Source organism: Balaenoptera borealis (assembly GCF_965194805.1).
Source record: "Balaenoptera borealis genome assembly, chromosome: 4".
In the NCBI taxonomy this organism is placed as follows: Eukaryota; Metazoa; Chordata; class Mammalia; order Artiodactyla; family Balaenopteridae; genus Balaenoptera; species Balaenoptera borealis.
The window spans coordinates 10,445,290-10,460,570 of record NC_138861.1 but is presented as its reverse complement, the minus strand read 5'-3'; the positions used below and the strand labels follow the sequence as shown (position 1 = coordinate 10,460,570).

General features: G+C 41.6%; 1 protein-coding gene across 5 annotated transcripts in view; it reads left to right on the top strand.

The window, feature by feature from the left end:
* The window catches only part of GPRIN3 (GPRIN family member 3), an 80,379-nt gene extending 66,353 nt beyond the window's left edge, over window positions 1-14,026 (top strand). For all 5 annotated transcript variants that reach the window (XM_082391669.1, XM_082391668.1, XM_082391667.1 and 2 more), the window contains exon 2: window positions 237-14,026. In XM_082391669.1, the coding sequence (XP_082247795.1) occupies window positions 351-2,702 (2,352 nt within the window). In that variant the 5' untranslated portion in view covers window positions 237-350 and the 3' untranslated portion in view covers window positions 2,703-14,026. The remainder of the gene's footprint in view (window positions 1-236) is intronic.
* Window positions 14,027-15,281: the final 1,255 nt, after the last annotated feature.

Here is a 15,281-nt window from a genome sequence, read left to right as displayed (position 1 = left end):
AAACCTATTTGCTAGACAGCAATGGGATGCAAGCAGAAACTAATATATCAAAATAATATCTGTATAATTAAAATAATTTTTCCAGAATCTTTCTTCCCAACATCTATTTTTATATCAACAGATATGGGAAGACAAGTTTTCATGGGCCTATGAGATCTCATACAAGTGACAATTTGGTGTAGTTTCAATCCGCAAATACTGTACTGTATTAATGGTACTGTTTCCTTGATTCACAGATTGGTCCTTCAGAGGAACCATCTCTGATTGCATCTTCACTCTGAGCTACGACTGCTTCCCAGTGGGAGCGCTGCTGAGGGGAGAGCTCTGAGATTTTCCCGAAGAGAAATTCCATGGGGACTGTACCTGACCCTCTGAGATCGGCTAAAACTTCCCTGATTGCAGCTTCTGGAAAAGAAGACGACCTAGGAGAGGTTCAGGCTGCTTCACCTCGGCCTCAACCAGCCCTCCTGGGTAGGAGGAACACCAATGGCCTTTCCGGCACTCCTGCAGAGCCAGACCTCAGTCCCAGGACAGCTGCTGAGGCCCTGATGCAGGCCCCTGAGCATGAGACCACACAGCCAGCCATGTCGTCTGCTGGCATTGTCAGTGAGGTGGGGAAAGCATCTCCCACGCTCAACTCTCCCGGCAATACCCAGCTGCCAGGGAGCGGGGAGCCCGCAGCACCGGCCCCACGTTCTGCAGCAGGAAAGGATCTGATACAGGTAACATTTACCGCGCCAGCCAATCAGCACGCCCACCCGGCCGTCCCAGGGGACCAGCCCAACTCCAGCCTCCCATCAGGACCTGAAGACACCCTGGTGGAGTCACAGAGAACTGCGGATGGAGAACAAGCCGAGAAGTCAAGTTGCCCGGTGGCAGGGGTCGGCGGCAAAGATCAGGTGCCCCCTTGTTTTCCTTCTCAGGAAACAATCCAGGGAAGCGTGCGACCTGCAGATACAGCAGCCAAGGCGTTCAGTCCTGCCCCCGCTCCCGTAGGTGGACCTGAAGGGGAAAGGCGGCAAGCCGTTTGCGGTTCCCAGACGAGGTCCTGTGACCCTCCAGCCGGAGAAGTTAGATGTTCGGAGAACAAACCACCCTCTCCCACGACCTCAGACCCCCAGGCCGTGACTTCGGTGGCACCTCAAGCATCCCGCCTCCCTAGCGGAGGGTCCACGTTTCCTCCGGATCCGGAGAAGATGCTGCCGCCAGCCCAGCCTCAGGGGTCAAGGTTCAGAGAAGCGAGCACGATGACCAACCAAGCTGAAAATGAGATCAAGCAAGCTCCGCCCAGGGCTCAGCAAGACGCTGAGGTGCAGGCGGTGGCGAGTGTCGAGAGCAGATCCGTGTCCACCAGCCCCGGCATTCTCACTGCGTTCTTAAAGGAAAGCCCCGCTCCAGAGCCGCTCCAACAAGAGCAGCTGCGTGTCGTCTGCCGCGGCAGTGGCCGCCTAAGCCGCACATTGGAGCTGTGTGCAAGCACCCCAGCCCCCCGGGAGGCGGGTCGGTGCCTTGGCACCACGCCAGAGGTGCACATCCAGCCAGCCGCAGCTGTTTCTGCAGCTTTCCGCGGGGAAGGTACATCAGGGAGCCTACCGGCTGAGGTCCTTAAAAGCGCATCAACCAATGTGGCATCCAGCAATGCTCAGGCTACACGTGAAGAAGATGGGAGGTCAGCAGGAATGACCCAGGTGGGGCAAGAGCCCGCCTCTAGGCAGCTTTGGGGTACGAATTCTACCTCCCTGAAAGCCAGCCTCGGTGACCAGGTTTCTGTCAGTGCAGGATGTCAAGCTGAAACAAGTCACGGATTAGGGAAATTTGAAACGAAGCCATCTGAGTTTGCAGCGGAAACCACCAATGGCCACACACCAGACCCAGACTGGAAACTCTCCAACTCTTGTGGCCCTGCCAGCAGAGCTGACCAGTCCGGGAACTTGGATCTCACGAATCAAGGGGACGCAAGAGAGAAGAAGCTTGCATCTCCTCAGATAGTAAGAGAACAAGGATCTCCTGGCATCGATATCCCGGACCCGAGGGCAAGGGCAGAGGCCAAAAGCGTACTGCTCAATCCTAAATCTCCAGAAAGTAGAGGCACCGCCCCAGCGGCGAGTCCTACACCCTCCCCAGTTAGAAGGAGCCAGGAGGGCAGCGTGGAAGAAAACAGACAGCCCAAGACAGCCACCAGCCTAAGCCTGCCGTCTGACTCGATGGGGGACTCCAGTCCCGGTTCTGGCAAGAGAACCCCTTCTCGCTCCGTCAAAGCCAGTCCCCGCCGGGCCAGCCGGGTCAGCGAGTTCCTCAAGGAGCAGAAGTTAAACGTGACGGCAGCCGCCGCCCAGGTGGGACTCACCCCGGGAGAGAAGAAGAAGCACCTGGGTGCTGACTCCAGGCTGCAGTTGAAACAGTCCAGGCGTGTCCGGGACGTGGTGTGGGACGAGCAGGGCATGACCTGGGAGGTGTACGGCGCTTCCCTGGACCCAGAGTCCCTGGGCGTCGCCATCCAGAACCATTTACAGCGACAAATCAGGGAACACGAGAAATTAATCAAAGGTCAAAACAGCCAGAGCCGGAGATCCATCTCCTCGGATACTTCTTCAAATAAAAAGCTCAAAGGCAGGCAGCCCAGTGTTCTGCAGACCATGTTGCAGAACTTTCGAAGGCCCAACTGCTGCGTTCGTCCCGCTCCTTCTTCTGTGTTAGATTGAAAAGGAACATGTACGGGAGCCCTTGTATACTTTTACGGTCTTCATAGATATCCCTCTGTCTATGTCAAAGCTTACTTAGTGTTTTCTGAGAGACCAGGAAGAGAAAGCATTAACTTGAGGAAACTGCTATTAAGGATCGTGGCGTCCTTTGATTGGGGGTCCATAAATAATACATCATTTCAGTTTGAAAGAAAGAAAAGAAGCAAGCTTCACTGACGGTTTACGACCTTAATTAAGAGGAAATAACATTCAGTGGGTTTTTTAATATGATGTTGCTTATAGAATAACATGATCATTACACGTGTCATTTTGTATTACTCACTCAATTTATCACACTGTGGCATTTGCATTAAAATCCCTGCTTTATATTAAAAATAGCAAAAACACTCTTAGCAAAAACACGGTTATACTTTCTAGTCCATTGCAATAAGAATGCTGATACCACACAAAATTCAAGTAGGTGATGAGAAGTATCATGTAAAAAATGGAAACAAATTTGACTCATTCCTCGGCCAGAAGATAATAAATAAAAGCATTTAAATGCATAAAATGCCAAATATGAAGTAATATTTGTAAACATCTGCAGATAACCCTTTTTATGAACCTTGTTATACCCGTTAATAAACGTAAGAAAGTCATATTAGGAAAAAAATTAGCACAGCATTTGACTATGAATACCGCCCACATAAAACATGAATTTATGTATACACATTTTCCTGCACTGAAGGAAAGGGTCATCTCTGTGATTGTAACTAGATTAAATTCATATTTCCTTACCCTAGAGGAAGTACATGTGACTGAATTCTTGAAGAGAGTCCTCAAATTATTGATAATACTAAATTTTATGTTGTTCAGGTGTTCTCCGATGACATTCTACTGAGAAAGTTATGGTTCTGGTAAGGAATTATAAATAGCCAATTACCAAACACTTTTTTCTGTGTTGAAAAAAAGAAAGCCTCCTGAGTAACAAAAACAAGAGGTTTAACTGAGACTCCTATAAACAGGATTCATTTTTTGTTTTTGTTTTGATTTGGTTCAGTAGCTTCTCATAGAAAATGTAGTCAAATAGAAATGAACTCACTTACTGTTTTTGTATTTAGACTAATATCGTCTAATTAAGTCTAATCTGTGGTAAAAAGGTAACCTCTGCAAGCCTCTTGATTTTAAGAGAAATACCATCATATCTCATCCTTCAAACCCAATAAAAGAAGCCGCCTGTACAAAAACATGGTTTGAGCTTTGGGTGGGCTTGGTCCTTGAGAACACAGGCACCTGTTTGAGCTGAGCCCTCAGCTGTCTCCATAGGGGAGCGTGTCCCTGGGGTCCTTGAGTGCTCTGCAGGGCACTGGGCTGGGGTGACCAACAGTGGCTTGAGTCAGGGTAGTGAGGAAGAGGGGAGTGAGCGAGGGTCCTTGAAAGGCTTCCCCTCCTGGACCTGCAGGGAGGTTGCTGGTTTCCACCTTGCTTTTAGAAAATCTCTGTTAGAGGTTGGAGGGACATTGGCTGCCTTCTCTAAACGCTCTGCCCTTGATGAGCCAAAAAAGATTGTCTGGCCGTGAATTCTCTCTCCAGAGATTCATAAATGCCATTTGTGCGGTAAATGCACAGTTTCTGTTTTGGCTTTTTTTTTTTTTTTTAAATTCTCTTTTGAAGATTCTGAATCTATGGGGGTGCGGGGATCTCATACGTAAACTTTAACACCACAAGCTACACTGGACATAACCTAAATTAGTAAATAGCCATTGATTCCTTTCAAAGCCACTGGACTGTCGATGAAGCCTGTATCAGTAGACCAGTCACAGCATTCTCAGAGCCGGAGAATGGCGATTAGAGTTGTTAGACTTGAAACTTACAATGAATTTTTTAATAGAGCACATGTTTCAGTTTCTTACCAATTGGCCTCTAGTAAGAAAGCTATCTAAAGTAGAAATTACCATCAAATTAGCCGTCAAATTCTTATTAGTGAATTGAGCCTAAAACTCTCTTTTGACCTTAAATACCCATGTGTCGTAGTGTTCATGTCACTTCTGTAGAAGATGCCTTTGCCAGTATGTAACCTCCCTCCTCTCTCGCTCACTGACTGTCTCCCTCACACGTGCTGTGTACACAAGGAGAACACCTTCTGTACACAGTGGCAGCTGTCAGCAGTACCCATTCCAGACGGGCGGGCCCCAGGTCACCCTCTGCTCTGAACTGGCTGGAACAGGCTGTTCCCTGCATTAAAATAGGAGGAGGAAAGGAAGAATTCAGCATCTGGTAATAATATTTTGTTTTCATGAGTTTGGAGTAACCACATGATTTATAAATAGTAAAAGGAAACAGAGACCGAAGAGAGTTGTAGGCATTTGTCACACATTAAAAATAAATTAATAAAAAAAAAATAAATAAATAAAAAAATAAATTAATAAAATATAATAAATTAAAACTGAATTTGGTGTTGTAGATATGGCCCTCAAATTAAAGCGTAATGTGTGATGGAGTCACTTTAGCTGACTTTCTTTGGGACTGAAACTAACCTTTACTTCTTAATCTTTCATTTTTTACTTTCGATCTTTACCACACTCTAAAGACTGTCACAAAATGTTATGAAAGCTTTCTTCTCGCTTGCTGAATCTTATAGAAGGAACAGCTTTGAAAAACAAGTCACAGAAGTAGCTCGTTCAGTGAACAGGAGCCTGTTTAAGACCGCAGTGTTTCTGCATTATGATCCCCCAAGGACCCTCAGGACAAAACCTTGATTTGAAAATGTTCTTTCACTTCGATCTGTGACACAGCATACACATTCAGGACATCATTTGTGGTTCCTTAGGTTCATTCAACAAATGAAGTTTCAAAATAATTTTCATGGCAGACTTTTTGAACTTGTTCTTCTTTTCCTTACCTGCATGATACACATCGGGTTGAAAGCTGTTTTTCTCCTTAATTTCTTTTAGTTATGTTTTGGTCCTTTTTAATGCATTTTAGTTGTTGAAATAAATGGAGGAGATATTTTATTAAGTAAATAAGTTTAAGATATTTTTTAAACCAGTAGCAAAAGAGAGATAAGTTCAAACATCTAAATGTTTAAAATGTGAAGATGCTTACCCAGCGAATATTAGGATTTTTAATTTAAATATTGATTTTTCTATCTTTCTGACTATACGAAAAATGGGATCGCTTCAACTGTCATATCTATGTATCTTCCGTGCTTTTCTAATTATGTCTTTCTGGATTATTACCCTTGATGCCGCAGACCAACTACTTTATGTACAGTAAAATCCTAATTAAGCTTTGTGTTTTGGATCAGTGGTATAAGTTAAACATTTTGTTAGGTCAAGGTTAACCAGAAACCTTTTTATTTGCATCCAAAATTTATAAAAATATTTATAAAAAATATTACTGTATTTTCCTACCTTGCCAAGTCAGCTATATTGACTACAATTTGATTTTTGATGACGTTTAATCTTTAGAGTTGTCTAATATTTATTATTTTGGATACCATTGTTCTCCATGTTATAGGTTAAATATCATAATTGAAGTAAATTGGACCAAATATGCATGTGTAACATATACCTAGAGGTTGAATTTTGGAACCAAATTCTTAATAAGAGCTTATCTTAAAGTAGACAGCAGAAGAGGAAAACAGCTTTGGGTTGCATTTCAGAGTATTAAGGTTTTATAGTTCCTAGCTTATTCTAATGTTCTTCCTCTCATCTCTAGGAGTTCCTATCATTTGGGGAATACCTGTATATATACCACATGAAGACTAGAATACGATGTGACTTTAAAATTTGTTTACAGAGGACATATATGAGTATGCTGTTAATGTAAATTGCTTGGCTCTGTTGTATCCACTTCGTTACTGTTTTGCTGCCAACATGTGAGAAATTGTCTTCTCTTCCTCCTACATATTGTGCAAGTGTTAAAAAATTTGTCCATTTCTAGTACCACATAATTTACCACATCCCTCGTCTACTTTTGAAGAATCAGTATAAAGAAAAACAATACATTAGGGTAAGGTTTGCATATATGTATATGTGTTTTTACTGAAAATTGGGCACTTGTAGCCTTGTGTAGGCCTCTATCTGTCTGACTTACTAATCATCTACAATGCTGCCATGGAGATGGCGCTGTTTACTCTCTCCAGCTTTGTCCTAAGTGGTATTTGAGAAATGAAGCCTGTGAACTTCCCTTTGTGATAGTAATACTATGAACTCGGCAGTATCTTGGATAAATGAGCTGACCGTCTTGTCTCTACCCCTGTTTTGTCTACACCGTGAATCAGAAGTCTTGCCCACGTCTGCCGCAGTGTTTGCTATTTTATATTCATATCTGAGCATTTTGTTTTCTGTTAGCAATGTTCTTTGATTCCATGTGTGGCCCCTTTGGGTTGAATCTCTCCACAGGTGGGTCACCTGCTGCCACCTGGCAAATAACAGGTGATAATGCCGAATCTCCTGTCCATCTTTGTAACTATATCCTTCTTAATGAAATTCTGCAACCGGCTGAGTAATTATAAATGTCATCTGTGCAGACACATGGGCTTAACGATGTCTACAAAATTTTAGACATTTTTGCAAAAGGGAAAAAAAATAGTCTTGTAAAGACAAACAGATTTCCTTGAACTTTATCCTACTCTTGGAAAAAACGAATTCTCCTTGGCTACAGAAATAAACTTGATTTGCAATAGCCAAGGACATAAATGAAGATGGATGGAGGTGGAACAGTTCTGTCTCACAATCAGTGACATCTGCCAGAGTTCATTACAGCTGCTCTTAACTGTGAACATTCACCAGCTAAACTACTCACTAGCCACAACCAAATAACCTCTCTCAAAGCAAATCCAATACATCTGTATATATGTATAGATTAAAAACAACAACAACAACAAAAAAAACCCTGAAAAATTACTGTTGGCTATTAGGTAAATCAAGGTGATAATTACAAAGGACAATTGAAATAACAGCAGGCCTTGGTGAAATGACTGTGGAGGCCAGAATGGTGCAACAAGATGTTATTCCCAAGTTTGGTGTGTGTTTTTTTTAAGACCCAGATATCTCAGTTACTCATCATGAGAATAAAGACTGTTGATAATGAAATTAAAGCCAAGCAATAATGTGCCAAAAAGAGGCAGTTATACCAGCAAGTGCATCTATCATGGGCGCACCATTATATAATTATGGTTTGCTCCATGAAGACTGACCGAAACCCACAGGGTAAAATAAGCAAAGGCATAATTTCTGCTTTCTTGCCAGAAAAGCTCGTTTAGGAGCTCCATAAAGAGGTACAGCACTCGTGAGCATTAGGTTTTATGGTTAACAGCTCTGTTTTAACACTAGCCAAGACCGAAGGAATCACCAAGAATCTTGCTAGCTTAAAACTCAAGACAGCTCCAACCCGAAACTTGGTTGAAATGGAGGGTTAAATGTCTGGTGATTACTCTTCCTGGACACTAGCCTGTAGGAAAGCAATTCAGTTAACTCTGCCTAGAGGATTACCAGCCTTAGCTATGGAAAAAAAAAAAAAAGGGGGGGGGTTCTCAAATGCAAAATAACTAAAATGAGAGTACTCATATCAAAAGGGGCCTGAAATAATGCCTTACAGAAAATGATGTTCCAGATGGGTGTTTCTAAATACTAATTCTTCATCAAGTATCCTTTTGGGTTCAAGCTCAAAATCGATTGGCTGGAATAAAGATCACATATTTCACACTTCAGAAAAAGATACTGATGGTCAACCGGCATGGTGATAATTATGACGAGAGATACCCTAGTGACTTAAGTGTGTTAAGGAGAATTAAATGTGGGAGAAATGCCAACTTCTTTCTCAATCTCTTAAGATGTGGGTAGCTCATCGGCTTATTTCAGGGTGAAAATGATAGCTTGATTTTTAACATTGCTGCTAGCATTACTCTTTGTTCCTTTGAAAATTAAATTATTCTTCAGCAAAACTTCTGAGCAGTTAAACATTTTTTTTTTCTGGTTCATATTGCTTTTGTGTTATGTAACAGAGCAAACTATGGAATGAGCAGAGTGGGCTTACCCATGTTTATCAGTATCTCTTAATGATTTCAGTTTAGACTTCTTGGCATTTATTTTAACCACATCTTTGAGTAAATTATTTTCCATAATGCTTTCTGTCATGTCTTAAGATGATGTTGGTAAATCAGGAGATTGCAGTATTACAGTCCCTACAGGGGAGGAGAGACTAATTCTTGTTTTTAAGGGCATCTGGAAATACCTTTGCCTGAGGTCGAGAAAGGTCAACAGGGCCTGAAAACTCAAGAAGGAAATATACTAACAATTACTACTACATTTCTAAATGTATTTATCTCTGCTGTACTAACGTGTGAACACTATGTGGTGCATTATTACACTGTAGCTGGTTGTGGTACGTCAGTACATTCTGTAAGTGTGTACAGTCTGTAAGTCGTTGGTTTTCTATTTTTATGTGTAGAAAAAAATAACATACTGTATCCCATTTTAAGGCCAAGCTCTGTCATTAGGTAGGCACATGGCTGAAAGTGAATAAAACCAACAAAAGTGTGTGTGTGTGGGTGTGTGTGTGAAGTAACAGAATTTGTCCTTTCATTTTTGAAGGTCAGAAATGGCTGTTGTTTTTTTTCTTTTAATCCTCTCTGAGAGTAGATAACATAATTATCACAAAGGTTGAATGTAGTCATCAGTTCATGGGCATGTTACTAAATATGCCAGGGCTAATTCCCCACCATTAGTCACAGGTAAGGTCAGTTCTTTGACCACTGGGTTGATTTACATTCCTCACACATCTTCTCTGTGTTAAGTGTGTGATTAGGATGTACATACTATGGGTGTGATTGTGTACATACCTTGTATGAATTATCTAAATCTTCAAAGCAGTGCAGGAAAGCAGGAAGAAGAAACAGTTGTTCAAAAGCCTCAAAAGGGCTAATCAATGTGTATTTTCATTTTCTACACATAAAAATGTATACGTAACATAACTGTAAATAGCTTACCCGCCTATATATGCACACATAAATGCATTTTATTCATACTGGTACATTTAAATCAATCACGAATTAAAACAACTAATTGAAAACGGCATCTTTTCATGACTGTTCTGTTTTACATATATTAATATCAGATCAGATGCTCCCCATTAAATGGTGTTACTCCCTGGTAGCAGATTTGGCGCTTAGGAAAGCCCAGACCCACTGAGTCACGAAAATCTAGTTGGTATCTTACTGAGGCACAGACAGGTACTTGAGCAGCTTCAAAGATTTAATGCTGTTCTTTAAGCAGCTAATTTTATTTGTGGAAATGACAAACACCAGGGAAAACCAATTATGTCTCATAGACTTCATTTGTGCATTTATTAGTATGTTTATTTGCACAGGCTGATAAAAGCCCTACATTTTAGAGATGTATCCCTAGATTTCAAAAGAGTGTATAATCACTCGAAGTGAAACATGATTGCAGGCATTATTCTCTTGAGATCAGCAAAACAACGTTTAGCAACGCCAAGGAGAAGTCATAGAGTAAAAATTTTATTTTTTAAAATTATAGATGATGCTGGTAGAATAACAGGAGACTAGCAATTAGGATTTCCTTAAGATGGACTCAAATAAATTACTATTATTGACAACAGGTGATACCGTATGGACTGGATAACAAGATTAGAGTCCTTAGCCAGCAAATGCCAACACTGGATGACCTTTGTCAATTTATCATAATTCCAATCAGTGAATCGATGTTGTTTTAGTTTCTCTCATTTCTTTGAAAAGGAAGTACTCTATTAGACATCAAAAAGTCTGATCTGGTTCCTAAAACCTAATATGATTTGACCCCGATTCCTTGCCACTAAAAATTATGTTGGCTGGATATTAGGTTGAAGTTATGAATAGAAATACCAGAATTGCCCATTAATAGAAAATTCCGTGTGGCAAAGTACAAATATAACCACTTCTCAGTAGAAAGTTAATAATACCATTTAATACATATTCATATTTTAAAGACTGAATGTGCCATCTTTATATCTTAGATTTAAAAAAAAAGGTTAACAACCATAAGAACAATACAATTACAACTCTAGCTAGCTGTGTTTTTTAACTACTAAAAACATCCTTCTTTATAAGAGCAGCATACATGAAATCTTGATGTCAATATCTACTGTTGCTTAAAAGATAAATTTATGTAATTATTTTGGAAGATATGTATTAATTTAAGTGCCAACCAGAAAAATTATAGCTGTCAATATAAGAATCATTTATGTGTGTAAATACTCAAAAGAGAAAGACCAAAACTGTAGTGTGATGTTAAATCACTGAAGAAACGGTAATATTTAAAATGAAATTCCATTTATGAATGTATCAATATTAGAATCTAAAGCTATGTCTTTTCATGATGTCGATATACAAAGGTCATTAAATTGTTTATTTAAGAAAGTCCCCATCCTCCGGAAATCGACCTACCAAGAAAATTTCATTTGCTAGAAAAGTTGGAATGTTATGATAGATCAAGATTTTGAAATTACCTGCACATCCACCCTCATTTTGGATTTGATTTTTGAATAGATGAATGAATGAAATTCAAGTGATGACTTAGTTTAACCCTCGAAAAAATGTCAAATATGATTTTTTTGCATTTTACTTCCCGTAATAAATGTAATATAGATAAAAAGTTAGTCTTTGTTTTTTGTTGTTATTGTTAGTGCTTCTGCCACTGCTGTCAAAATTGTTCTCTTAGCCCTACATGTTTAGAATCAGTTGATTTTCATTGTGACACACTTCTGCTAGGTATCTGCAGTGGAGCTGAAAGTATTTACAATGAAAGGGTTTATTCCTTTGATTAAAATAGAATTCCTATGGAATCAACAGTGCCTGCAAGGTCATCAGAGGCAGTGGTTTTCCCTGCTCTCAATGGCACGGTGGTGTGTGTGTGTGTGTGTGTGTACACGTATGAACTTTTGCTCTGTGAGAGGTGATGAGAGGTTGACATTCATGGAAATACTGGGGGGGGGGGGGCGGGTACAGGGTACATCTACTCCTGTGGAAGCATGGAAACCTATATTCAGGCTTATATTGTCTCATGCCTCTGCCCATGGCCACCCAGGTGTGTTGCTGTGTGATTTCAGCTTTTCTGCCCACTCCTGGGTAAATAAATCCGGATCCTGCGGTTTAGGTTCCTAGAAGGAAACAGAAAACCTAGCCATGGCCTCCAATCCAGTTTAATCATTAATAAAACTAATACTATATTTAGATCCCCTTTTGCCTCCTTGAATCTGTGTTCAATTCACTGAAGAACTGGACAGCTGGATAGATATAAAATTTATTAACCCCAAATCTCAAAAAATGATGTAGTGAATTTTCCATGAACTTTAAACAGTGACTGTTTCAAAACTTCCAAGGGCCATGCTCTCCCTCCAACAACTCTATATGGATAAATACACACCATTTCAGCCTAAAACAATGTCCTGAAGCTGCCATTACCTAACTCTTGCATACTTAGACATTCATTTTGGCAAATTAAACTTCATGCATTTCCAAAGACATAAATGCTATTCGTGGAGATGTCAGATAATGCAAGGGTCCTCGGTGGGGCTGAGATGGTTTGTTTTATGCCTCTAGCTGTTTATATCCCACCAGCAGGCATTCCTGTCATTGGGTGCCATTTCCAGCCAACTGTTCTCACTCATCCACATCTTTAATGTTAAGTAGTAAACACAAGAACAGCCTTAGCATAATCCAGTTTCACTGGACTGACTGTGAACTCAAAATACCTCATTTCTTGTGAAGCGTATGCCTTTTGTAAACCATATAGGATGGCTTTCAGTCTAGCATATATTCTTAATGAACTCATGAATACCAACATTGTTTGATTTTCCTCAACACCATTCTAGACTATCAGTGAGCTAAGTTACAGAGTTCTAAATTCTTTAGACCCTTCGAATTATCTTAATGTCCTACAGCCGGTTTTTCTAAATATATCATACAGGACTAACATAGTAGAAATTCATATTATCAGGATGGAAGCTGCAAGTGCTCAAAGAGATTTCTGGTAGGAGTATTAGCTTCCAAGAGAGGATATTTTCCTACGCCTTTTTTTTTTTATTCCCACTTGACACCTCTCAATCAAACTGCACAGGAACCTTGGCCTGTCATTCAAAAAGAAAAAAAAAAAACAACTAAGCAGAATGTCATTGTCAAAGATATTCTAGGTGTTTAGAAGCAAGATAAGACTTCTTAAAAGGTTGGAAAGTATTTGCTTATTATCTGTGGTCTTTTTGCCTAAAAGTCAATACAAAGAGTAATGGCCAAGGGCTAAATATTCTGTTGGGCACTTCCACATATATCTCAACCCTGGGAGGTATTGTATATAAATGCACATTTTTTTTCAGGCAATTTTTTTTCAGTGTTGACTTGAGATGGAGTCTCAAAAAGATATAGTGGTAATTACCCAGGCTTAGAACTAAAGAATCCTGGGTTCAAATTTCAGCTTTAAAGCTAAATTCCTTGGCCCAGGCCCTTAATCGTTTTGAGGCTCAGTGCGTTCACCTGTGAATTGAGGCGAACAATACTTTGCAAAACTGTGAGGATTAAATGACACAGGTAAAACAAATTTTAGTTCCTTCCCCTACTCCTTTGAGCTTTGTGTTCTTTGCTTGAACGTTACCGTTCTATTATAAAAAGGCTGGCATTTTGCTATTTCCTTCTATTTAGTAAGCTTTTTATAAATCTAGAAAAGTACAAAGAATGGTTTTAAACATGACTATGACATACCTAAATTGTCACTTTAAGCATATTTCCCTTTTTTGTTTAAAACATAAGGATAACACTATTCAAACGTTTAGCGTTATCAGATCCTTAAGAATTAGTAAAAGATTTTAACTTTGTCACATCAAGTATGATTTTTAAAATATAAAGTTAAATGCTAATTAAAATATTACCAATTCAAAAAAAGGAGGAAAAAAAGGGGAACAACTGGTAACTTTACTCGAATATTTAAAACTTAGAGATGATAAAAGATTCCATATGCAAATTAAAAGAGAAGTGATATAACTGACAAAATATTGGAATCTAGAAAAATAGGAAGAACACCTACAAATCAGTTACAAAAAGATGAATACAACAGAGAGATTTGTCAAACTGCACAAGCGAGCATCAGAAACGTATGAAAATATGCTCGACTCCACCAACAAATCTCTGTCCGCCACAGCTGCATGCTGCTGGAGGAGACAACAGATTCACATCCACAGGGGCTGAGTTAGGAGCTTTCCATCCAAGAGTTGGAAGAGAGTACTTCACCTGCCTAAAAAAATATGCAAGTTGGAGATCCCTGGTGAGGTGTGCGTGGGAAGAAGGGGGGAGGGAGGAGCCAGGGTGTGTGCGCATGCGCCCGGGGGGAGGGAGGGAGCCAGGGTGTGTGCGCATGCGCCCGGGGGGAGGGAGGAGCCAGGGTGTGTGCGCATGCGCCCGGGGGGAGGGAGGAGCCAGGGTGTGTGCGCATGCGCCCGGGGGAGGGAGGAGCCAGGGTGTGTGCGCATGCGCCCGGGAGCAGCACGTGTTTGCACGCAGGGGAGGCGGAGGTGGGTTCTCTAAAGAAGCCCCAGAACGCACGTGAGGGCGGGTTCGATGTAACCCTTGCGAGAGAGTGTGCAACACTCGGGAAAGTATGAACTTTCCAGATCCCATCCTTTCCTGTCTCTCCCTGGTCTTCATCCAGATTGTCTGGCAGAAACAGAATGTTTAAGGGGTGGAAAGAAACAAGAATCCCAATCACAGCCCCCTTCTTCATGTGGGTCTGTGGGTCTGGCTGATAAGGAGAGAACTTTCAATTGTAAATGGCTGAATCAAGGAGGGCTCCCCAAACTGAAATAGACGATGTCACCAGTGATGACCTTGCCACCTGACGTAAAGCTTTGTGTGCACAGAAAATACCGGAAGTTCACGTGACAGAGCCCTGCTCCCTGCTTGGACCCTGAGGGCATCTGCATTTGCAGCTGCGCTAGTCCAGAGGCCCCCAAAGCTACCCCAGGTTTTAAAGGTCGGCGACCACATCAGACCTTCCGCAGGTTGAGGAGACAGAGTCCCAGGTGATTCCTCTTCCATTTATTCAGACCCACTGAGGTAGGCAGAATTCTCAGACGGCCTTGGAGATTCCTGGCCTCTGATACGCACGCACCTTCCCCCAGTTATTCAATCAAGCACTGCTGTGGGGTGATTTTGTAGATGTAATTCAGGTGCCAAGTCAACTGACCTTAAAATAGATTAACTGCGTGGGCCAGACCTAATCACGTGAGCCCTTTAAAAGATACCTTCCCCCCACGCCGCCCCCCACTCCGCTGGTCGCAGAAGTCAGAGAGACGCATTCCATCTGGCCTGGGAGAAAGCAAGCATCCCATTTGGCTGGCGAGGAGGAGGCCACGTGGCAAGGAACTGGGATACCCTCGAGGGGCTGAGAGGAGCCGCCGTCGGATGCCTGGAAGAAAACAGCGACTCAGCCTTATGACGGCAAGGAAATGGATTCTGCCAACAGCCAGTGAGCTTGGAAGGGGACCCCCAAACTCAGGTGAGAACTGCGACACCTTGATTTCACTCAGACGAGACTTGGAGGAGAATCCAGA